The 26,712-nt window shown below is 37.1% G+C and overlaps 1 protein-coding gene across 1 annotated transcript in view; it reads right to left on the bottom strand.

The window, feature by feature from the left end:
- LOC125121910 (ankyrin repeat domain-containing protein 26-like) overlaps positions 1-26,712 on the bottom strand; it is a 139,795-nt gene that overhangs the window by 9,427 nt on the left and 103,656 nt on the right. Inside the window, exons 39-48 of the mRNA XM_047770215.1 lie at positions 26,320-26,461; positions 21,110-21,323; positions 19,211-19,394; positions 18,861-18,902; positions 16,889-17,830; positions 15,082-15,234; positions 12,181-12,251; positions 11,746-11,839; positions 9,740-9,852; positions 7,959-8,088 (exon numbers count right to left, since the gene is read on the bottom strand). Coding sequence (XP_047626171.1) covers positions 7,959-8,088; positions 9,740-9,852; positions 11,746-11,839; positions 12,181-12,251; positions 15,082-15,234; positions 16,889-17,830; positions 18,861-18,902; positions 19,211-19,394; positions 21,110-21,323; positions 26,320-26,461 — 2,085 coding nt within the window. The remainder of the gene's footprint in view (positions 1-7,958; positions 8,089-9,739; positions 9,853-11,745; positions 11,840-12,180; positions 12,252-15,081; positions 15,235-16,888; positions 17,831-18,860; positions 18,903-19,210; positions 19,395-21,109; positions 21,324-26,319; positions 26,462-26,712) is intronic.

Raw genomic sequence — 26,712 nt, 5'->3', positions numbered from 1 at the left:
ACAGCACATTAAACATCAATAAATTAACCTGCAGGAATAAGTTGACTTTTGTTAACTGTTCTTCTATCTCCTGTCTTGCTCTTTCATCAATCTCCTGTTTATAAGTGCGCTACCTGACTGCGTTCTATCATACTCATTTCTGTGTGACTCTTGAGGTTTACTACTGCTTGTTCCAATGTCTGTTTATTCTCCTCAAATTGTCCATATCTCTTCTGCATTCCTTTCATATACAATAATTCCTGTTGAAGAACCTGATTTTTTCATCCAGATGCAGACATTTGGAACATGCAGTTTACTGCTGTGCTCTTGGATCATCACTCTGACATGACAGAGTGAATAATAATAATGACACTTAGTAATACAATGGAATGAGGGAAGTGGGCTGAGAATAGCTTAACCCACAACCAATATCACATTTTGAAATAAATTCAGTTACAACAAAATGGTATCTACACTGTAGAATTTCAAACCACTGAGAATCACAAAAATAAAATCATTCCTGTCATCATCTGTATTACACAACATTTACACTTGATTTTATATTTTATGTGTCTCTAATTATTGCAAATCTTTCCTCCATAAAATGACTATAAGTCATCTCTTAGTAAAAAGGCTCTTAGTACTTCCCCCTTATCTTAGCTGTCATAATTTTTAAGGAAGTTGTAGGGATACTGAATTCTTTAGAGCTGAGTTAATAAATGGCTCCCAAAACAAGATTTGGAAAACAAGACTCTAAGGAATGAATCTTTTTCGTCTGGATTCTAATGCCATAAGCCTTTTTCAGAACTACAAATATTTTATGCTCATTTGACGTGCATTCCAAGGAGAAATGTTTCACAGGGTTGAGGAGAAATCATATCTCCCAGAGTAAAAGTTTAGTGAGATGATGCACACAAGTTTCCTGAATCAAACAATGCCTCGAGGTTTGTAAGACTTTGTTACTTTCCAGAAAGTAAGAGAACAAATGAAACCAAAACAAACCAAAGCACTCACTGGTATTTCACTGATGCTGAGTTGAGGAGGACTAATTGGCTGTAGGTACAATGATGTAGTGAAGAGTAAGGATAAAAATACAAGGCTTTGCAAGACGGTTAAGGGAAGACTGATGGCCCTTGGAGAGGCTGACAGTGAAGCTTCTCTCTTGGCAAGGGAAGAAGATGAAACAGAAAATCAGAGGAAAGGGGACTCATGCTATGCAACATTTGAAAGTGAATCAATGAGAAAGATAATCCAACAAAAAAAATGATTAACTATAAAGAAACCAGGACTCACTGGGTTCAAATATCTGTATCCCATTTACAACACTTCCATGTGTCCAGCTGTCAAATACAACGAAAATAAAGAAATGGCTTCTGGGCTCAGATCACACCTATGGTGCCACCAGGAAACCATGGTCTACAGATGAAGCCAAGATTGTAAATCCCTTTGTTAAGACCTTGGAAAGATTTCATGTCTGCCTCACATTCTATTAAAGATATGAAAGCATAAGAATTGAATGGTTTTGTCTCATGAGAACTTCACAGGAAGCTCAAGGTGAAGAGCTTGCTTCCAAAAGATTCATGTAAGGGCAGCTTTTGCAATGGAATGCACCCCAATAAAATTCACAGGAATCTCAAAGTTTTAAAGAGAACTGTGGAAGTAAAAACACTGCTACCACCATTGGACTACAAGAGACCAAGAATGGTGGGTGTGTGGGTGGTAGATAACTTGACCCCTTATTTCCCACATCTTTGTAGTGAGAGGACTGTAATCAAGGGGCTAAACACTAAAAACCACACCCAGGTACCTCAGCTGTATCTGTATCTGATGAAGATGGTACAATCTGGAACTTGAGGCTGAGCCTGACAGCATCACAATTGAGAGTTGTGGGAGAACTGGGTAGGAATATGTGTCTTTTTGTGTGTGTGGATGGAATATAAAAAATTGTGGGCAGTGAATCGATAAGGCTGGTTTTGAAGTGTAAAGATAAGTTTTAGAAAATCCAACTTATAATCCACCTTGTAAAAAAGGTATGATGTGGGGCGACCTTAAGTGGCTTGCTCCTAATTAGCAGAAAATGGGGGAAATGATGCTGTGTGAATGGCAAGGCTAGGTTAGAAAAGACAATACGGCTTCTCCTTGGCCCTTAACCCTGGATGCCAGACCCCTCTTTTGAAGGAGCTCAGGCCAGAAAGAGACCCCAGGTGTTCAAGGCAGGGGTTGCACTTGCCTGGCCCAACCAAAGTTTAGCGAGATGATGCACATAAGTTTCCTGAACCAAACAATGCCTTGAGGTTTGTAATTATTTGTTACTTTCCAGAAAATAAGAGAACAAATGAAACCCAAACAAACCAAAATAATCACCAGTATGTTTTTTTTTTCCATTTTTTTATTACTCAAATAATTTATCACATCTGTAGTTGTATAATGATCATAACAATCTGATTTCACAGGATTTCCATCCCACAGCCCAAGCACATCCCCCCACCCCCCAAACTGTCTCCTCCAGAGACCATAAGTTTTCAATGTCTGTGAGTCAGCATCTGTTCTGCAAAGAAGTTCAGTCTGTCCTGTTTTCAGATTCCACATGTCAGTGAAAGCATTTGATGTTGGCGTCTCATTGTATGGCTGAATTCACTTAGCGTGATAGTTTCTAGGTCCATCCATGTTGCAAGAAATGCTGGCATTTCGTTCTTCTTAATGGCTGAGTAATATTCCATTGTGTATATGTACCACTCTTCTGGATCCACTCCTCTGTCGATGGACATTTAGGTTGTTTCCATGTCTTGGCTCTTGTAAATAGTGCGGCAATGAACATTGGAGTACATGGGTCTTTACGAGTCATGGATTTCTCTGGGTAGATGCCCAGGAGTGGGATTGCTGGATCAAATGGTAGTTCTATGTTTAGTTTTCTGAGGAATCTCCATACTGCTTTCCACCGTGGTTGCACCAATTTCCAATCCCACCAACAGTGTACTAGTGTTCCTTTTTCTCCACACCCTCTCCAGCATTTACTGTTTATAGACTTTTGGATGATGGCCATTCTGGCTGGTGTAAAGTGGTACCTCATGGTGGTTTTGATTTGCATCTCTCTAGTAATGAGTAATGTTGAACATCTTTGCATGTGTTTCTCGGCCATCTGTATGTCTTCTTTGGAGAACTGTCTGTTTAGATCTTCTGCCCATTTTTGGATGGGGTTGTGTTTTTTTTTTTTTTTTTTGGTATGGAGCTGCAGAAGGTGTTTATAAATTTTGGAGATTAATCCCTTGCCAGTGGATTCACTTGCAAAGATTTTCTCCCATTCTGTGGGTTGTCTTTTTGTGTTGTTTAGGGTTTCCTTTGCTGTGCAGAAACTGTGAAGTTTGAGTAGGTCCCACTTATTTGTTTTTCTTTTTATTGTCAATACTCTGATAGGTGGATCTGAGAAGATGTTGCTGTCATTTATGTCAGAGAGTGTTTGGCCTATGTTATCCTCTAGGAGTTTGATAGTATCTGGTCTTCTACCTAGGTCTTTAATCCATTTGGAGTTGATTTCTGTGTATGGTGTTATAATTTCCTTCTTTTCCATGTGGCTGTCCAGTGTCCCCAGCACCACTTATTGAACAAGCTGTCCTTTCTCCATTGTATAGTCTTGCCTCCTTTGTCATAGATGAGTTGGCTGTAAGTGCATGGGTTTAATTCTTGGCTTTCATTTGTGACACTGAGTTGGGAAAACCTAATTGGCTGTAGGTACAATGATGTAGTAAAGTGTAAGGATAAAAATGCAAGGGCATTGCAAGATGTTAAGAGAAGACTGATGGCCCTTGGAGAGGCTGACAGTGACAGCTTCTCTCTTGGCAAGGAAAGAAGATGAAACATAAAACTAGCCAACCACTACCACCATCAGACAAGTGAGTGAACAGACCTTCAAGTGATTCCAGCCCCTGATCTTCTTGCTCCCCTAGCTGAAGCTCATGGGAACAGAGGCCACTCTCCTGGCCATGTTCTTCCCAGTGTAGAGTATGAACAAAATACATGCTGTTTATTTAAGCCACTACATTCTGGGAAGTTGTTAGGGAAAAACAGATACACAGGAAACTGGATTAAAAATAATAATAAGATATATCTCATAAATACAGTAGAAACTGGGCTCCTATAATCAGGACTCTAATAAATGTCAAGATTACTTTAAGGAGTTCCCACCGTGGTTTAGCAGGAATTCATATAACAACCATGAGGACGTAGGTTTGACCCCTGGCCTTCCTGAGTGGGTTAAGTATCTGGTGTTGCTGAGAGCTGTGGTGTAGGTCACAGACATGGCTCAGATCTGGCATTGTTGTGGCTCTGGCATAGGCTTGTTCTGATTTGCATGTAGCTCTGAGTTGACTCCTAGTCTGAGAACTTCCATATGCTGTGTTTGGCCCTAAAAAGACAAAAAAAAAATTCCAGATTAATTACTCAATGATGAAAAATGTGATGAGAAGAAGCAGATATCTAGAAGAAGCACTTAAGAACTATGGAGAAGGAAGTTTTTTAGGGTTCCCTTTAATTACAATTTGTTATAAATAGGCACGTGCACCACCTTAAAAGGTCTCCTCAAGATTGAGGCTAAGGAAAACTTGTAAGCAAGGAGGCGCATGATTTGAAATATAGTACCTGAAAAACAACTAAAAATAGTCAGTATAATAACCAAAATCAGACTTTTTTTTTTCATAATCAGACTTTTTAACTCATTTAACTGAAATTCTAGAGATAGGCAGCTTTGAGTATTTATTAATCGAGCACTCAATCCTCATTCATGTTCCTTTCCCCAGAGGGGAAATAAACCCTATGGAAGCATTTTTAATTTCCTCACTAGTAAAGCATATGTAGTGTCCTTTGGTAGTATTTAAGTTAAATACAATTTTCTCTCTACTTAAAGCTTGTCCACATGAGGAGGTAACACTGTCTCCTCTTATGTTCTACCATAATGCTTCTCCATATCATACAAACAGTCTTTGAAATTGTGAAATACAAATTATGGATTTATTATTTTTCTCTGATAAATTGATTAAATATTGCCTGTTTTTTTTTGGGGGGGGATGCATCTGGGCCTGGGATTGAACCTGTGTCACAGTAGCAACCTGGGCCACTGCTGTGCCACAAGGGAATTCTCAATATTATCTGATTTTTTAACAGCTGCACTCGTGAATACTTTTCTTTGGATGGCATGAAATATTTATTCCATTAATTATGTATTAGCTATAAATATGGCTATGCATCTCTTTCTTTTTAAGTAAAAGGAGGTAGAAACAAGGATCTGTGAGTTCTGAAAGCCAAGAACATGATCAGTAACAGTGTTGTACACAAGAACCAAGTCAAAAGAGGATTGAATTGTGAATTGCAAGATGAAGGATTAGAGAGACTTTCAAAGAGGAAAGCCAACAGCACAGACTTAAATCTCCTCCTCCCAGATGGTGAAATTTATGGATGAGTCTATGAATTATAATGAGTTAAACATAAGAGCACACATAGAGGACCAAGGCAGCAGATCCTGTGACTAGGATTTGATAAAAACTGGAGTGAAGTGGGAGGCACTGGGTTAGAGAAGTAGAAGAGAAATGGTCTTTATCTTTGTAAGCCTACCTTCCATCATGTCATGGAGTCAGCAGGCATAAGCTGGCCACAGTTCCTTCAGAAACAGAAAATCTCCACAACGGTAGTTTAAAACCATCCCACTACACTGACCTTTTATTAGTACATAAAACACTTATTAACCTGTAGAATGACTGGGAAAGTGTCCCCTTAAAATCTGACAGTACTGGCACTTAGTACTGGCACATTGGCATACAGATCAGTGCATTACCACTGAGGATCTAAAAAGAAACCCTCACAGTTACAGTCAGTTGACTGTTAGTAAGAGTGACAAATAATTCAATTTAAACAAATGGTACTGGGACAACTGGGTATCCACACAGCAAAGAATAAAATGAAACCCCTACCTCATACCATATGTAAAAATTAATTCAAAATCCAAGAGCTATAACTACAAAATTCTTTAGAGGAAAACATAGGTGTTATCTTCATGACTGGATTTGACAATTGTTTCTTAGATATGACACCAAAAGACAAAAAATAGATTAACTGAACTTCATCAATATTAAATACTTCTGTGTTTCAAAAGACACCATCAAGAAGCTGAAAAGGCAATCTTCTGAAGGGGAGAAAACATGAAAATCCTGCATCTGGTTAAAAAAAAAAAAAATTGGCAAAGACAAATACCATATGATATCACTCATAACTGGAATCTAATATCCAGCACAAATGAACATCTCCTTAGAAAAGAAAATCATGGACTTGGAGAAGAAACTTGTGGCTGCCTGATGGGAGGGGGAGGGAGTGGGAGGGATCGGGAGCTTGGGCTTATCAGACACACTTAGAATAGATTTACAAGGAGATCCTGCTGAATAGCATTGAGAACTTTGTCTAGATACTCATGTTGCAACAGAAGAAAGGCTGGGGGAAAAATGTAATTGTAATGTATACATGTAAGGATAACCTGACCCCCTTGCTGTACAGTGGGAAAATAAAAAAATTAAAAAAAAAATTGGTAACAAGGATACAAAAAGAACTCTTACAATTCAGTAATAAAGCAAATCCAATTTAAAAGTGGGCAAAAACTTAGACAGACATTTCTTCCAAGAAGATACACAAGTGGATTATAAGCACATGAATAGATCCCCAACAATATTAGTCATCAGAAAAATGCAAATCCAAACCACAATGAGATGCCACTTCACACTGTCTAGGATGGCTATAATCAAAATAACAGGTCACAGTAAGTGTTGACAAGTATTTATAGAAATTGAAATGCTTACACACTTTGGATAAAAATGTAAAATGCGAGTTCCCGTCGTGGCGCAGTGGTTGACGAATCCGACTGGGAAACATGAGGTTGCGGGTTCGGTCCCTGCCCTTGCTCAGTGGGTTGACGATCCGGCATTGCCATGAGCTGTGGTGTAGGTCGCAGACGCGGCTCGGATCCCGCGTTGCTGTGGCTCTGGCCTGGGCCAGTGGCTGCAGCTCCGATTCGACCCCTAGCCTGGGAACCTCCATATGCCACAGGAGCGGCCCGAGAAATGGCAAAAAGACAAAAAAAAAAAAAAAAGTAAAATGGTGCAGCCACTCTGAAAAGCAGTATGGCAGTTCCGCAAAAAGCTAAACGACTACCACATGATACAGCAAGGCCAGTCATGAGTATATTCCCAAAAGGAAGGAAAACATGCATTTATACTAAAACCTGGTATTATGTTATAAATGTTCACACTGGCATTATTAACAATAGCTAAAAAGTGGAAACAACTCAAAGGTCTAGCACCCGATGAATGGATAAACAAATATGGTCTGTCCCTAAAACGCTGTAATATTCAGCAATAAAAAGAAAGGAAGTGCTAATAACTTGCTACAAAATCAATGTACCTTGAAAACATGCTTAATGAAAGAAGGCAGTTACAAAAGACCCCACCTTGTGAGATTCTATTGATATGAAACACCCAGAAAAGGCAGATCCTCTTACAGAGACAGGGAAGAGAGTAGTGGTTCCCCAGGTTTGGGAAGAGTGGGGAAGGGGACACTGGCACAGGGTGTTGGCTAGAAGATATAGGGTTTCTTTGTTGGGTGACGACAATGTTCTAAAATTGATTTGACAACTGTATAACTCTAGGAATACACTAAATGTCACTGAATGTACAATTTAAATTAATATTTTATATTTCAATAAAGCTGTCACCAAAAAATGGCTGATGATTTGGGGTCAAGAATGGTGTGCTGTTCAACTTCACAGCACTGGCCAGAAGAGAATTAACAGTGTGCTCTTTTGAATAGGAAAAAAGGTGTCTGTCTTACTCATACTACATCTATAAGATTAAAGGGAAAATCTGTGGTTCACTGCTCAAAGCACTGAGTGATTTTTAATTCCCCAAATTAAGAGTTTTTGGGCCCCCAAACTGAACACAAATTACCTTATGTTTTAGCGTATCTATCTGAATATCCATTTCAGTTGGATTGATTTTTACAACACCATGGGCACTAAGCTCTCCTTTTTCATTTTCATTTACTTCCCTTCTTGCCATTTCCAAGCATTCCTTCAATCTGTGGAAATGTATAGAATGAGGAAGTCAAGTTCTTTAAGAGTAAATATTTAATAATGACTTAAACAGATACATCTTCTATCATATAACATAAACAAACCTGTAAATTATGATCCTTTCTCATTTATTTGATCTAACATTGTTTGAAAATATAACTAAATTATAATTTCAGATAAATAACATCAAGAATTTTACAAACATACACAGTAGGTAAAGTGTTAGTAAAGGTATGTACATATCACAATTCATATAGATTTCTTATAAATAAGGTATTATTTATATCAATTTTTAGTATGTTAATATGAAGCATTAACTTATTATCTTATTAAATACTGGGAATACACCAGAGATTGGCACCCAAGGTGAAGAAGAACATACTTATATGTGAATGTTTAGAAAAGATAGAAAAATACATTTGGGTACCTACTGATCACAGCCTACAAGCAGAAAATAAAGTACACACAGAAAACATCAAGTCACTCACTCAAAATAGAAAAAAGAAACAAGAGAGAAAAATCTTTGGAGTCTGAGTTGAGGGGAAAAAAACCTGCCAGGCTTTAGAAGAAGGAAAGTCAGCAGAGAGAGAATGTGTAACAGTCTCCTCAAGACTGTTTTAAGAGATCTGGAAATCTTGGTTAGTGAGATGTTAACAATATGCAAAGTGACAGAGAAAGTTAAATGAGAAAACAATATTGTTGAGAATCAGTAGATTCAACCCTAAGTAGGATCAACCTTCAGTATCCACGGAGTTTTGCTTCCAAGACCCTCACATATGCTGTGGATGCTGAAATCCTCAAGTCCTTTCTATTAGATGGTGCAGTATCTGCATATACCCTGCATATCCTCAAGTACACACATTCAGTCTTCTCTAGATCCCTTCAGAAACCTAGTACAATGTAAATTACATGTAAATAGTTGTAAATGCAATGTAAGTACTATGTACATAGTTGCCCCCTGAGACCAACCCAAGTTTTGCTTTTGGAACTATCTGGAATTTTTTTTCTGAAGTTGGTTGAATCCAGGGATGTTGAGGGTGAAGTGTACACAGCAAATAAACAGAAAGGAAGATGGGTGGGGGCTTCACAGACATTGGGAAACACTAATCATTTCAATCTTTTCTTTATTTTCTGAGTGGTCAAAACACGCTCACTAAGATTATTGTACTTTAAGTCATACTTCAAATACATAACTATATATATATATATACATTTGTATGTATATTTTCTAACTAAAAGGGCAGAAAGAAAATATAAGCCAAATCAAGATAAACTTTGATGTTATGACACATGACACAGATGGGTTTTTAGATATTAAAATACTTGCATGCTGAAGGGGAAGAACACTACTAAAAGAAGGAAGATCACCAAAAAGAGCAAGGATATCCTGCAACAATAAAAACTCAAGGTAGACAATGAAGACTAGAGTGACTATAAGCAACAGGCACTGTCTTGACGGTTTTGGAAATCCTTAGCGTGTAAGAGTAATAGTACGACATTCGAAAAAGTTTCAGACTGTGCTTTTAGTTTCCACAGTACATTTTCAAAAGGGAAATTTCTTTAATTATGAAAATGCATATATAAAATGTGTTTGTTTCTAGGTTTTAATAAAATAATAATTAATCATTGAAATGATTTGAAATATTAAAATTTTACCCAGTAATCTCTTTTTCTAATCCATCATTTTTCTTCTTTTGCCGATCCAACTGGCTTTCCAGAAACTGTTTTAACTCCATAAGTTGCTTTAATTCTTCCTTTTCTTGCTCAGACTTGGAAAAATAAATTAAGCAAAGTTATTTTTTCCTATCTAGACACTTATTTGTCTTTCTTAAAAATATTATTTTTTTGGAGTTCCCACTGTGGTGCAGCAAGTCAAGGATCTGATGTTATCTCTGCAGAGCTGTGGGTTTCATCTCCTGCCTGGTACAATGGGTTAAGGATCTAGTGTTACTGTGTCTGTTGTGTAAGTCACAGCTGCTGCTCAGATTGTTTCCCCGGCCAGGAAACTTCCATATGCCAGGAGAGTGTCTGAAAAATACATATATTATATATCATATAAATATATACATATGCACATATATTAGGGTTAGGATTAGGGTTAAGGTTGGGGTTAGGGTTAGGGTTACATATTTCTTATGAGTTCATGAGTCATAAGTGTTTATAGTGAACCACAGTTCATAAACTTGATGTCACAAGTACAGAATTCATAAATAATGACTTTTCTTAAAACAACCAATTTTTCATTTTTATGATTTCTTCATTTTCTGAAACTGAAATTGCCAAAATTTATGTGTTAAAAACAGAGGTTTTGACACATAAAAGACTAGTATTGATAAAAATCTTTTTCAAAAAGTGGTTATATTTAGAATTCAGTTCTAAACATGCCCTAGCAACATTTTCATCCATAGTTCATAATACTCCAGGTTTTGTTCATCACATCTTACTAAAATCATCTTTGAAAAATTCCCACACAATTCCCTTTACATTTCTTTTTATGATCACATGGCTATGGGATTAGATATGTTATCTGTAAGCCTCTTTGCATAAGTTTTGGTTTCTTCTTTGCTTTCTTTTTTGGGGGGCAGGGCTGGGCCTGCAGCATGTGGAAGTTCCTGGGCCAGGGATCGAAACTGAGCCACGGTTGTGACCCAAGCTGTGGCAGTGACAGTGCAGGATCCTTAACCTGCTACACCACAAGAAAACTCCCCTCCTTTTTCATTAGCTATTTTTCTCTTTAAAGTTGAAGTCTTTTCTGTACAGCATATAAAAATATAACTCTTCCTTGATTCTTATAGCTTTTTAAGTTTCTCCCCTTCCATTGGATTCTAGCATTCTTTAATGCATGGTCTCATTCACAAATTCAGATTTTCATCAATTATTCCCTTCTTTTACCCTAAAACAGGATTTTTTTTGGCTGTGCCTCTGGGACGTCAAAGTTCCCAGATCAGGGATCAAACCTGCACCGCAGAAGCAACCCACGCCACTGCAGTGACAATGCTGAATCCTTAAACTGCTATGCCAAAAGAGAATTCTGAAATCAGAGTTAATCAGGAAAATCTGATTGTCTGCCTTGCAATTTCACCATTTTCTGAGTGTCATCAATGACATTTTCCTTTACTCTTTGATCCTGCTTTACTTTTCTTGCAGCAACTGATAAGCTGAAACCATGCTTCTCTAAGCCCACTTCCTGCCTAAATGACAGTAACCCTTGAGGTTCAGTCCTAAACCTTTCTATACCTCTTTTGTTTGTTTGTTTTTTAATGACTACCCCTGTGGCATATGGAAGTTCCCAGGCTATGGGATGCATCAGAGCTGCAGCTGAGACCTACACCAGAGATCATGGCAACACTGGATCCTTCACCCACTGATCAAGGCTGCATCCTCATGGATTCTAGTTGGGTTCTTAACTTGCTGAGCCACAAAGGGAGCTCTGGCACATGTTTTTATTTAAAATCTTACCACAAAAATCACTAACTTTCTGAATTCAGTTAATGTCCTTGATAAAGGGAAATTATGCTATAGCAGTAAGTAGCATCAATGTAAATCCAATAAATACACTTTATCAATGAGACACTTCCTATTTTATAAAATATCCTTCCATACTACTAGTAGTAAAATTAAAATTCCTTTTCAGTATGACAGGAATTAGAAGACTAACTTACCAAACTTGTACTTAGTGAGTTTCTCCGAAGCTGTTCAATTTTGCCCACTTGCTTTTTGTTCATCACTTTCAACTTGGCAGTTTGAATTTCAAGCCTAAAATGTGTTTTACAATAATTATTCTCATACATAGATTTAAAAAATACCTCACAATTTGTAAACAAATGTCTACAGAGTCATTTATGTAAGTTCTAAAATTTTGAAAAGTAGTTGATTTGGCAATCATGCCAATTTTTGAGTTGTGTTTCGTGGATCATGTGAAACACTTAGAAATAATGGGGACGTACTTGGCATTCCAAAACACCCCAAAACTGAATTTTTTACCCAGCTTCACAAGGATGCATTCTTTATTATCATTCCTGATATAATTCTTATACTATACTGCTTATCTGCTTTATACTTATACTCAAGTTATTTTCTGTGCTGCTCTATTGTACTTTTGCATGTGATCCTGGGTCTCCTCAGCACACTTCACAGCTTCTATATGTAGTTCTTGTGCTTCTTGCAACTAAAATAAAGAAAACAAAATTGTGTTTTACCTACAAATACACCTTCACCCGTTTTTGTCTTTTATGACTACTTTTTGTGCCATAAGAATGGAGCTGAACTGTTACGACAGAGACCTTATGGCCCACAAAGCCTGAAATATTTGCCATCTGGTCCTTTACAAGTTATTGACCTCTCCTCTAGTACTAAAACACAACATTATTCATGGTTTAAATTCAATTTTATTAAATGCATATACACATTGATAAACTGGCCAAAGGGGGAAAGTCAGAGAATTACCTTGAGTAAACATTTATACTTTTGTCTTCCAAGTTACATATCAACTATAACATTAAATATCCACATGGAATAGTTTAGTTAGAATTTCAGCTTTGGGTGCTGATGTGAGTGACCATGGCCAGTCCAATGATTATGAAATTCTCTTGGTCTAGTTGGACAATATCTACACAGGAGCCAGGATGTGTGGTTCTCAGTCCCAATCCCACCCATTATTACCCATGTGCCCTTGAGCATACCACTTACATTTTCTGTCTCGGTATCTCCCACCTATAAAATGAGATAATAATTGCATCTACCTCACTGGAATGTTGGGAAGCTTAAATTGGGAAATGCATATAATGTACTTAGAAGAGTAGGTGGCACATAGGAAGTGGTAAGTGTTTGCAATTAGCATTATTACTGTTGCTATAGCATATGTTCTAAACAATTTAATGTTTAGGCAGACAGCATGCCAATGGACATGGTCTTCTCTACAAGTCACATGGAAATCCCTCTTCATACCATTGAAAAGTGGCAGACAATGGGGAGCCTGAGGCCCAGAGTAGATGCCCAGAACTTCAAAGACGTACACTAATTCCACCAACCCACTACTATTTTTTTCCACTTATAATAATTTATAACTTACTTCCTCTCTGTACTACTCACAGGTCAGTGACCATGGACTACAACGCAAATAGCACTTTGATTGAGTAGTACTGATTGATAGTACATGACTTACATGACTGTTAGAGGAAATGTTAATCCATTGGTATGGATATTTCCCAAAGTTCTGAATCAATTTATTCCCAGCAACTGTTTATGCCCGGCTGCTCTAGCAAGTACTCAGGTGAGAAAATTAAGGATATGGCCTATCAAAATCAGAATTGCTATCCCCAGAGCTTTACAATTGGTGAAATTCTCTCCATCTGGAAATCCCAGTTTTGGCTACATAATGAAGGAAAGCAAATTAGAATTTTTTTTCACAGTGAGGGAGAAAAATGAGCATTCAATTGAGCAATTCTTCTAGATTAAGTGCTTTTGATTTTATATTTCATGCTTAAAAAAGAATTTAATAAAAATTTTTTTATATCTCATCTCTAAGAAGAAATTATTGGTTTTGCATAAAGTACTTAACCTAATCCTAATAACTGTTAGGCTAAAATATGTTCAATTTATGCAAGGACAGGTGCCATGCATATCCCATAACATTCCCTGAAAGACAAATGTGTACTTAGACAAGATTATTGCTCATGACAACAAGTTAAAGCAGTGTGAAATGAAGAGCTAAGTTGTCCTGCACAGACCAGATGACAACAGCTGAAGAGGACAGGGTGGATGATGGAGAAAACAAGCTTTCTGCAGAAGGAGAGACTGGGAGCAGGCCCACATAAATGGAGGATTAGGCGAGAGGAAAAGAAACTGAAAAGACAGAAAGGACAGCACAAGGAAAGGCCAGGAGCAGGTGAAATCAGCCAGTTCACTCAGAGGATAAAACCCAACAGCAGGGAAATTATCCACACAGGTCCACACCCTAACTTGAAAATGAATGTTTACAGTGGCATTCTTTATAGCCCCAAAGTGGAAGCACACAAAGGCCCATCGACTGGTGAAAGGATCAATGTTTTAACTATATAGCAGAGTATTGTTCAACAATGAACGAAATGGAAGTGCTGATAATGGGCTGTAACATGGTAAAACTTTGAAAACTTTATGTCAAGTGAAAAAAACTAGTCATGAAGGACCACATACCATGTGATTCCATTTATATGCAACACCCAGAATGGGCACATCTATGGAGAAATTAGCCTGGTAGTTGCTTGGTGCTGAGGGAGATGGGATGCTGTGGGTGATTGCTAAGGGATGCAGGGTTTCTTTTTAGGGTGATGGAAACATTCTAAATTTGATTGTTGTGATAGTAGCATAACCCTCTAACATAGGAAATACCGAAATATACAATTTAAATGGGTGAATTATAGATATATGAATTATGTCTCTGAAGTTTTAAAAAAATGCAGTGGCAGGATCTAGATAATTTTCTTAATTCTCTACTACACGAGATCTGAATATCTCCATATTTCAACAACAGAGCTCAATTGAAAAGAAAAGGCAAAGCCTAATTTCAACTCGTTTGTAGAATGACCTCTCTGCACAAGTTAATCTGAAATCCACAAAATAAATACACACAGATGCCATACCCTTCACCAAAGTGAAGGTAAGAAATTACAATTTTTTTGATCATTCCATTAAACACTCTCCTCTGATTTTATCTGGCTTGTCTGATCATCATTGTAGAGATATCACTAAAAAGTACTGTTTAATAGAAAAAGCAAAGTCTCTCAACTTCTCTGAGGAGTGATGTATCATTCTCTACATTCCCAAGGGAAAATAGAATAAGAAAAATACAGCATACAAAGAGCAGAACAAAAGCAGTGTTTAAGAAATAAGTGTGTAATTAAGATAACAAAATTGAAATAAAATAATTGTAAAGAAAATACAAAAGAAAGCTGTCCATGGGAATTACTATCCTAAAGCCTTTTATGTTATACATCAACATTTAACAATCTCATACATACTTTACTTGTCATTTGACGTAATTTCTTCTTTAAATCCTGTCTCTCATCTTCTAATTTAGCACAATCACGTAACATTAGTTCCAATGAAGCCTCAGACAGGGACTGCTTTTTTAGGGAATCAGCCAGTTCTTGTTGAAGTTGTCCCACAACCACCTAGTAAGATACTCTGTCACTGATTTTATAAATCACCTTATTATTAGTTACATTAATAATAGTTAACTCCAATATATATGTATTTTGAAAACTATCACCACAGACATCAATTCACCTTCTTCTTTCCTTCACATATACACCTTCCAGCTCACTGAATTTGGTTAAAGATACAGCAGGTATTACCCTCCTGCCTTACGGACATTAAGTTATTAGAGGACAGATTCAGGCCTGCTCTCCACTCCCACAACCCCTCCAACAAATTTGTAGAGCTTTACTACTTCCTGGGGTCTCATAAAGAAATGGAGGTGGAAAAAAAAAAAAAAGAAAGAAAGAATAAAAAAGAATAAAGGCATTCTCTTGGGCCCAGTGTGTTAAGGATCCAGTATTGTCATTGCAGTGGCTGGGATCACTGCTGTGTTGTGTGCTGGATTCCTTGCCCAGGAATTTACTCATGCAGAAGGCAGCACAAACAAAAAAAAAAAAAAAAAAAAGGAAAGAAAATATGTGCACAGTTCTAACAGGTAGTGGTAAATTCCACTTTGTTGAACACATTCCCTCCTTGCTTCCATTAACTTCAGAGTGCTCACTGTAAATATACTTTGATAAAACTCAAACAAAACAAAACAAAACCAAAACAGAGTTCCTCACAGATTCAATTTGGTGCTCAAATGAGGTCATGCCCATGGATTTCAGGGCCCTTTGATAACCTGGCCTCTACCTGCCTCCCTGATTACAGCCCCTACAGCCCTCCCCTCAACCCACTCTATTCCTGCCTCTCATGAACCCTGTCACCTCTCATTACTCTGAGGATATGAATCCAATGCAAATTTGATCAATCAGAGAGCTACAGTTCTGTGTTGGACAAACTCATATCCAAATAATAGTAATTGAGCCATAAAATGAGAATTATGAGCAACTCATTGGTACAAATGTTCAAAGTAAATTATCAGTAGCAGTGGGAAGATTAAATCAAATGCAGTTTTGTTAAAACTCACATTTGTCCCAAAAGATGATTTAATGAAAAGCAGATGCCTTTAAAGAGTAGAGAGGTTATTATAAGAACACGTTTTGAGACAAATATTTCCAAATTTAATTCAAATGAACATGAATAACATTGTACCATTGAAAAAGGTATGAAAGCCTACTGAAGGAAAATTACTATGAGATACAGCACCTACACATGAGTCCATCTGGGAATCTGGATTGGGCTGTCAAGGTCATCCACCCAAGTGAATATTAATATCAAAATACTCATACTAGTTATGAGCATTGCATTGATCTTCTCCACCATGATATTACCATGAGTGACAATAACGACTGAAATTATCATTCTAGCAGTGTAAGAATAAAGTATTAATATCTGTCTATATCTATTAATAATTTATAACTTAATCTCTTAAAGTTTCTTAGGTGACACCATGTCTTTACTCAGCATCAAGCACTCTCAGGTCTAATTTTGGTTTCTGGATACAAGCTATGCTTTTAGGCTAATTTATAGCCTAAACACACACACAGACACACACACACACACATAAAATATCTATATGGCCTATATAAACCTATATTTTTCTTATATTCAGCTAGAGTCAAATGCGGCCATCATCAAATTTTCCTTCAGGAAGTCTGACAATTCTCTTTCTTTCTGGGCACTTACTTCTCTTTCCATTGCCTCATTTTCATACTGATTAATACTCTCTTTTAGGTGACTATATTCCTTAGTTAACTCCTTGTTTCTTTCCTCCAGCATCAGATATTGTTTTTCACTTTGGGCTTGAAGACTTTTCACAGTATCCTGAAACTGGTCCAGGATATTAATTACCCTTTTCTGCTGGCTGTCTTTTTTGTTTTGCAAGTCATCCAGCTGCTGTCGCAGCAAGAGGTTTTCACTCTCTAGTTGGGATAATCCCCCCTTCAAGGATTCCTGTTTGTCCATGTACTTCTTCACTTTGCCTTGTTCACTTGGAGGCATGTGATCAATTTCCTTCTGACACTGTGCTTGACTTAGGTCTCTCTGTACAGGTACAGTTTCAAACACCAAAGACTTTTCTCTGAGAGCATCTCTCCTGTGATGGAGCTCGGTTTCTAGGCCACTGAATTTTCCTTCAGACTTAGACAGTTGCTGGGAATGCATCTCATTATCTTTCAGGTTAGACACATCCAAATTTATTTCATCTTGTAAGGATAAGCACTTATCTCTTCCTCTCTGGAAGGCAAGTTCCAGGTCTCTTTTTGATGTCTGACTTTGCACTTGATCATGGGTGGCAGCCAATCTAGAGCGGTATGATTCAACTTGCCTTTCCAGTCTTTCTTTATTTTGTCTTTCATTCTCCAGTTCAGACTTCAGCATTGCATTCTCAGCTGTCAGTTCATTGCGTTCCAAGATTATTTTTGTTAATGTTTCCTCATTAAGTTTTATTGTCTTTCGAACTTCAGCATACTTCTTTTTTACAATTTTCATGTCCATAAAATATTTCTTTTCCATTTCCTGGTTATGATTTTCCACTGCCTCTATTTCGTGTTTTAACATGGCAATTTCATTCTGTGACATGTGGTTTTTAGACAACAGTTCTTTTGCTTTTTCTTGACTCTCATCACCCTGGTAAAACAAAGGAGACTTTTAGCTAATACTCAAATTGACACCTGATTTCCTCTGAAAGACTAGACTATATATTTATACCATGAGAAGATTGCAGTAAATGGATATCCAACAGGAAAAAATGAAAGTTAGATACATCCCTCAGAATTTACACAAGCAGGAATCTTCCCAAATTAAAAAAAAAAAAAAATAACTGAAGACAATGAATCCAATAGAATAAAAAAGAAACCACAAAAGCATTTTTAAAAAGCTCAGAATTAGAAAGGCCTTTCTCTGAATTACAAGAAACCCAAAAGGCTTAAAAGAAAAGATGAATACATCTGACTACATTGAAGAATTCCATCTGGTATCTCAGCTATACAGCCACCCCACAGGAAGAGCGTTATCTCTGTACATAGTTTGAACAGACTGAATTTCCCAAACACTTTTTTCCAGAGAATGTTTCATAAATATTCCACTTTCCTAATATTTTTACAGTAACAGGAGTTATATCCACTGATAACTGACAAATCTAGTCACTATACTAAGAACTTCTATAAACACCAATTAACTCACTATGGCAACTCTGGAATGAAGAACTTACACATATAAGCAAGCTGAAGGATTTTCCCCAGGTCTTCTGTTTCTACTATGAGTCCTCTACACTATACTACAACTACTTCTGTAGTATAAATATAAACACAAAGGAAGCCTTAAGCTTCACTAATGGTGAATACACTAATGGTAAATCAGGTAAAATTTATAGAGCGCTTCTTAGAAAATCGTGAGATTATTTGCTGCTGCAATAACTTTAATTCCTCTTTAAAATGTTTTAAATAGTAATAGACATGAAATGGCTAGGGTCACTGCTATGGTGTGAGTTCAGTTCCTGGCCCAGGAATGTGGTAGGGGCAGCCCCAACAAAGCAGAACAAACAAACAAAAAAACAAAAAGCACACAGGGATTTGAATCAAGAATGTTACTTGGAGTTCCCACTCAGGCTCAAAGGGATTGGCAGTGTCTCTCCAGTGCTAGGATGTAGGTTTGTTACCTGCAACTGTGGTGGCTTGGATCTGCCTGCAAACTCCACATGCTGCAGGGCAACCAAAAAAGGAAAAAAAAAAAAGATTATTACATTGTTGAATGGACCAAAAATGCCAATTATTATGTTAATGATTCAGCTCAATTTACCTTCCATTCCTCCATTCATAAAACATATACAAAGCATCTACTAGAAGCCAAGAATTGCAAGAAAATGATCATTTAAGCTGTGTCATAGTTCATATTTAGGATAACTTTTGTTTTAAACTTGAATAACATATATTATATCAAAGGGATATGATAAATAATGTGGATGAAACAGAGTTCAAAATGTGAAATTTGCACCAAAAATTAATTTACCTGGTTCAGATTATTTCTCACCGCCCTCAATTCCATGTCCAGTGCTTGGACAGTCAGTTCAAGTTGCTGTTTTATTTCAGCTTCTTTATCATATCTCTCTTTTCTTCTTCTTAACTCCTTCCTAGTTTTTTTGTATAATTTATAAACATTTCTTCTTTTCTCCTCTTCTTGTTTTAAGGTGCATCTGTAGTTAAATATGCTTATCTTAAAATTTGTTTTGTTAGGAAATAAAAGGTTCATTTTATGATCTGGTTCTTCATAGTACACTAATGAAATGTCTATGTTCTCCTTTTTTTTTTTTTCCTTTCCAGGTCTTATATTTTAATTCATCACTTCAGTCTCTTCATAGAAATAGAAACACTTGAAACATAGCAATGAAAAAAAGTTCTGCTTCTTAGTAAGTTTTAACCAATAGCAACTAATGAACAGTGTGGGAAAGAAATTTTGAAGCTATTCAGTAAAATTAGAGTTGAAAACTGGCCTTTTCTCCACATAGTCCTAATTCCTGTTCCATTAGGACAGCCAATTTAGTTCCTAATTAAAAAGAGATGGTGTTATTCAGAAACAAGTTTACAAGCAAACTCGAAATGAAATTGAACCTTCATGAACTATCACAGGTACCCCTAAATGATTTATAGTGCAAGATAACCTCTGTAGATATCTTTTACAGAACATCTCTCTGCACATTACTATAATCCCAAACCAGGCTAGGGAGTCTAAGATCTGTTGCCTTACACTTTTTTCCCATTTTGGGGGGGGCCATACCTGTAGCATATGGAAGTTCCTGGACCAGGGATCAAGTCTGACCTGCAGCTATGACCTATGTCACAGCTAGGGCAACACAAGACCCTTAACTACTGCACCAGACCAGGGATCAAACCGTCGCACTACAGAGACAATGCCAGATCCATGACCTGCTGTGCCACAGCAGGAACTCCCTGCCCTACACTTTTTACGTTTTTTCTTTTGAAAACCTTTCAACTTATCTTGTTGATTATGATCTACTTAATAAATCATTTTAAACTCTTTTTGGAACAAGATGGGATTCCCATTAATTCATTTAAAAATAAAGAATAATATGTGCTTTCAGCATAGATCCTTTAACTTTATCTGTGTAAGAGAATGATGTTGAATAGATTAATCCATAATCACTTTCAATTTTATTTTTTTTCCATCCACACATAAGAAAATTGCAGAAGTATTTAAAAAAATTTGTCTTTAGAAAAAATGGCCATTTCATATGTCTGTGTGTGGGAATGTAAAGCAAGACATAAAGCAATCTTCCTTGAGAAAAACTGAGAAATATGGATCGAGGAGTTTCTGCTGTGGCACCATGTGTTAAGAGTAAGGATTGTCTCTGTGGCATTGTCAGTTTGATCTCTGACCTAAGAAGTTTCATATGCTCTAAGTGCAACTGAAAAAGGAAGAAACAAATAAACGAACCGAAAGAAATATGCATCGAAGATTTAAAAAATTCTTATACTTTAACCAAAAAATACAAAATTAAAGAATTTATTCAAAATAAATAATCAGAAATGAAGACATGAATTTATAGAAGATGTTCTTTTGGAGCACTAAGTATAATACAGAAAAATGAAAAACAACCAAAATTCAATCAGTTAAATAAGCAATGAGGTTTTCATAAGGTGGACTTCAGTATGGTCATGAAAATGATGATTTAGAAAAAGTACATTAAATTGTTACAAGTTTTCACTGTTAAGAACTTGCTGTATTATTTCTAAGAATTCCATATTCCACAATACTAATGATGTTTTCACCCATATAAATCCTGGAAGGTAAGTTAGCAATTATAAAACTTTGCTTTGATGTATGCTTCATGAAAGTAAATAAAAATAGTTCAAATATGTCTTCAAATATTAAAACCAAGATGCTTGGTACCTCAAACTGTAGAACTCTTGTTGCCACTCCAGTATTTGGTGTTCTAACTGTGATTTCACTTCTTTTGCTTCTGATAGCTCCTTTCGTAACCCAATGATCTTACTTTTCATTTTTTTAATTTTTCCTGTAAGTAGTTCATAGTGGCTTTTTTTAATTTCTAGTAAACTGTCATCTGAAAGAACTGAATCCTGATTTTTCAATACGCTAACAGAATCTGCATTCAGAAGAAAAGAAAGAGGGAAATAAAATATAAGAATTATTTTTGTAGATAAAGGACCATGTACTTTGTACATTCACACATCTGTACCTTGAACAAATACATATTGAGTATCTACAATGTGGAAGGCATGATATTAAGCTCAGCAGATAAAACAGAAGATACCACTGGCTCTTGTTTACCTTAAAGTCTAGCAGAAGAGAAAGACACATAATGATAAACTCAGATAGGTACTATAAGACAAGAGAGTTCTAGGCTCACATCACAAAATCTGATGTAGACTGGGTCAGGGAAGATTTCCCGAAGGAAGGGATGGCTACACTGAGAAAAGAAGGCTGAACAGGAAGCACGGAGAAAAGGAGGAAGAAGAACACCGCAGACAGTCTGCAGCACATGCCCACATGCTCCTGCAATCTGATTCTAGCCAAGACAGAGGAACAGAGGAACAGGTACCAATTTACCCTCCTACCTGAAATAAGCAAAAGCAAAACAAACGGAATACACTAAAAATGATATTCAAGACACACAGGGCTTCAGGCAATGAAGGACAATGATCCCTGAAAACACATGAGCTTAGCCCAAAAACATCCCAGCTCACTGCCTTGAGAGAATATTCAGGTCATGACACAGGGAGAAGGAACTTAAGTGGAGGCCACCAGCCCCCCTAAGTTGAAGGGATGATGCTGAGAGTTTGGTGAAAGCAAAGCAGATGGAGATCTTAGGTCAGAACATGAGAGGAAGAGTTCCCATCGTGGCGCAGTGGTTAACGAATCCGACTAGGAACCATGAGGTTGTGGGTTCGGTCCCTGCCCTTGCTCAGTGGGTTAAGGATCTGGCGTTGCCGTGAGCTGTGGTGTAGGTCACAGACGCGGCTCGGATCCCGCTTTGCTGTGGCTCTGGTGTAGGCCGGTGGCTACAGCTCCGATTTGACCCCTAGCCTGGGAACCTCCATATGCCGCAGGAGCGGACCAAGAAATGGCAAAAAGACAAAAAAATAAAAATAAAATAAAAAATAATTAAAAAAAATAAATTTCCCTTCCTTCCCATTAAAAAAAAAAAAAAAAAAAAGAACATGAGAGGAGAGGGAGTTCCCTGGTGGCACAGTGGGTTAAGGATCTGGGATTGTCACTGCAGTGTCTCAGGTTGCTGCTGTGATGTGGGTTTTATCCCTGGCCTGGGAACTTCCTTATGCCACAGGCATGGCCAAAAAGTGAATTAATGGATGAAAAATACATGAAAAATCATTTTAAAAAACCATGAAGCAAAAATTGAGAGAAGTGCAAAGAGAAACAGACAATTTGTGATCATAGTCTGAGATTTCATTACCCCTCACTCAAGTAAGTGATAGAAAAGACAGGCAGAAAATCGGCATGGAGATATTAGACTTGAACATCAATATTCTTTACAAGTAGCCATGGAACACTTCCCAAAAAGGACTCTATTCTGGGCCATAAAATAAATCGTAACAAAAGGAGTAAGTCAAAAGGATCAAAGTCATACTAAGTATGTTCTCTGACTACCAAGCAATCAAATTGTAAATCAAGAACAAACCTATCTCTGGAAAACACTCAAATATTCAGAAACTAAATAACACACATCTGAATAACCCTCGAGTCAAAGAGGCAATGAAAACAGGAATTGCAAAGTATTTTAGACTGAACAAAAATGAAAACATATCACACTACAATTTATGAAATGCTGCTACTTACACTAAAATTTATAGTACTGCATATCTATATTACCAAGGAAGAAAACTCTCAAATCAATGACCTTGGGCTCCACCATGCAAAACTAGAAAAAAAAGCAAAGTAAACCCAAGCAGGCAGAAGAAAGGAAACAATAAACATCAAAGACAAAACTCAATGAGAAAGAAAACAAATAAGACAATGTGTAAATATCGATGAAACCAAATGTTTTCAGGGGATGAATAAAAGTGAGAAACATCTAGCCGGGCTGGTGAGGAAAAAAAAAAGGTGAGAGAATGCACAAATTATCAATTTCCAAAATGGCTAACATGATATTGCTACAGATTCTACAAATATCAATGGAAAGGCAGGGTAATATTATAAACATTATGTAAATAAAATTGAAAACTCGGATGACATGAGTAACTTGCTTGAAAGAGAAATTACCAATACTCAATCAAGAAAGAACAAATAGGAGTCGCCATTGTTGCTCAGTGGGTCAGAAACTGAATAGTATCCATAATGATGCAGGTTTTATGGCTGGCCTTGTTCAGTGGGTTAAGGATCTGGAACTGCTGTCAGCTGCAGTGGACGCTGCAGATGTGGCTCAGATCCAGTGTTGATATGGCTGTGGCAAAGGCTGGTATCTGTGGCTCTGATTCAGACCCTTGGCCTGGGAACTTCCATAAGCCCTGGGTGGCGCCTTAAAAGGAGAACGAAGGAAGGAAGGAAGGAAGGAGAAGGAAGGAAGAAGGAAGAAGGAAGGAAGGAAAAGAGAGAGAGACATGAAAGAAAGAAAGAAAGAAAGAAAGAAAGAAAGAAAGAAAGAAAGAAAGAAGAAAGAAAGAAGGAAGAAAGAAAAAAAGAAAGAAAAGAAAGAAAGAGAAAGAGAGAGAGAGAGAAAGATAGGAAGGAAGGAGCGAAGGAGGGAGGAAGGATGGAAGAAAGAAAAAAATAAGCTAAAGAGCCCTGAATCTAAAACACAAATGAAAGTCCTAGTTAAACTCCTTTCCACAAAGAAAATTCCAGGTCCAAATAGCTACACTGATGAATTCTAACATACATTTGAGTAAGAAATAACAATTCCAGGATTTCCTGTTGTGGTTCAGTGGTAACAAATTTAACTAGTATCCATGAGGATGCAGGTTTGACCCCTGGCCTCACTCAGTGGGTTAAGGACCCAGCATTGCCCTGAGCCTGGGAACTTCCATATGTAAAAGAAAGAAAGAAAAAAAAAAAAGGAAAAGGAAAAGAAAAAAATATTGATGCCACATAAACTCTCTTCAAAAAATGAAGATGAGAAATATGTTCCAATGCATTCTATAAAATTAGTATTATCCTGAAACCAAGACCAGACAAGGGTCTTGGAAGAAAGAAAACTATGTCATGAAAATGGAGGTAAAAAGTCTAAATTAAAAATAAGCAGGAACGCTCATTGTGGTTCAGTGGGTTAAGACTGAGACAAATGTCCCTGAGGATGTGGGTTTGATCCCTGGTCTTGCTCAGTGGGTTAAGGATCCACCGTTGCTGGAAGCTGAGACAAAGGTTGTGGAAGCCAGCCAGATATCACATTGCTGTGGCTGTGGCACAGGCCTGCACTGGAGCTCTGCTTTGACCCCTAGCCTGGGAACTTCCATATGCCATGGGTGAAGCACTCAAAAAGACCAACAAAACAAAACAAAACAAAACAAAACAAAAAACAAATTAAATCTGAAAACACATTAAAAGGATAATTCATCATGACCAAATGGGATGTGTCCCAAGAATGTAGGGTTGTTTTAACATTTGAAAATCTATTAATGTTAATCACCACATGAACCAACTGAAAAAGAAACATCCTGGGACCATAACAGTAGATGAAAAAGGCACTTGACAAAACTCAACCTCTTTTCCTGATAAAAAACCTCCAGCAACCTAGGAATACAAGGGAACTTCTATGTGATAAAGAGCTATCATTATCCCACAGTTGATATCATATTGTAATGAAGAAGAACTGAATGATCTTCCCAGGAGTTAAGGAACAAACAGGAAGAGCTGCTTCTACTCCTATTCAGCACAATATTAGAGTTTCCAGCCAGTGCAATGGATAAAAATAAAGAAACAGAAAGCATTGGAGGGGAAATGAAGAAGTAAAACTGTCTGCTAACCAGCAGGCAACATGGCTACATAATAGGAGTCAGTTAATTCCACCTTCTGGGCCAGGCTGCTTGCTTTGGTAAATAAAGTTCTGAACTGCAGCCATGTCCATTAATTTACCTGTTGTCTGTGGTTATGTGCTCATGGCTCAATGGCAGAGCTGATTAGATGGACAGAGAACGTGCTGGCTGCAAGTCTTAAATATGAACTCTCTTTAGTCAGATAGTAGTTTAAGAATGAAAAACCCTGACAACCTTTGCTTATTTAGAAAATCTGAGAGAATCTACAAAAATCCACTAGGACTAATAATACATGAGTTTGGTAAAGTTGGAGGACTCAGAATTGAATCACAGAAACCAACTCTAATTCTATAATCAGAATAAACACTCAGAAATTAAAATTTAAAATATACTACAACTGCACCGAGAAAAAACAAATCCAGTTACTTTCATAAAAGATGGAAAAATCCATACACTAAAAATGACAAAATATTCCTGAGAAAATCAAGGAAGAAAGGTCTCTATAAATGGAGAAAAACAATTGTTTAAGGGTTGAAAATTCAACACTGTTATTAAGAAGTCAATTCTCCCCCAAATATATCTGTCAATTCAACATAATCCAAAACTAATTTCCAGTAGATGATCAGATTATTCTTAAAGAAACTGACAAACTGATTCTAAAATTCATGGGGAAAGAAGGCTATAAAATGGGCACAAGATAAAGTTAAAGGACTGTGGCTTTAACCAGACAGCAAAGAGAAGCAGCAACTGGATTTTAAGCAAGGGGGTACCATGATAAGGCCAACATTTTCCAAATACATAATAATTATGGTTTCAGGAGATGGAGTGGCAAGGAAAAAAGTTCTCAGGTTACCCAAATATTCTAGGAGGGAAATGATGGAAGTTATGTACTTCCGTATTCTAGGAGGGAAATGATAACCGGACCTTGGGTGAAGGCACAGGGGAAAAGTAGAATCACAAAATCGCAGTGAGTGGGAATTATCACAGCCCTTTGCCTGAGAGCATATAATAACATTATGTATTACTACAAATCATTTTTCTGAGACGGACAGCACAATAATATACCTGTAGTCCATGTACAGTACTAGACAAGCTGTGTATGTATTACTACACTATACACAAAAAGGCTTTCTATGTATACAACAGGCCTACCTTTACACTCCGCGCCAAGTTGTTCAATTAGCAACATAGCATTCATAGATTTAGAGGAAAGCAACTCACAATTCTTGGAAGCTGTTTCAGGTAACTGAGTTAAGTCATCAAAGTCATCCATAGAATTAATTTGCTCTTTGACCTACAAATAAATAATAATCTTTCACAATGTCTCCCAAATATTTATAAAAAAATAGGTGTACAGAGATGATAAATATCCATATTTTATGAAAGCAAAAACATAGATACTTCTTTAAAAAAACTTTTATGGAAAGGATAACTTTATTAATAATGTTTCTAAACTTTTGTTTGTTTTTCCAGCCACGCCATAGTGTATGGATATACCCGGGCTAGGAGTCAAATGAGAGTGGCAGCTACAGGCCTATGCCACAG

Source organism: Phacochoerus africanus, chromosome 3 (assembly GCF_016906955.1).
Source record: "Phacochoerus africanus isolate WHEZ1 chromosome 3, ROS_Pafr_v1, whole genome shotgun sequence".
Taxonomy (NCBI): domain Eukaryota; kingdom Metazoa; phylum Chordata; class Mammalia; order Artiodactyla; family Suidae; genus Phacochoerus; species Phacochoerus africanus.
Note: the sequence above shows the minus strand (reverse complement) of the source record. Positions and strands in the feature narration are given on the sequence as shown.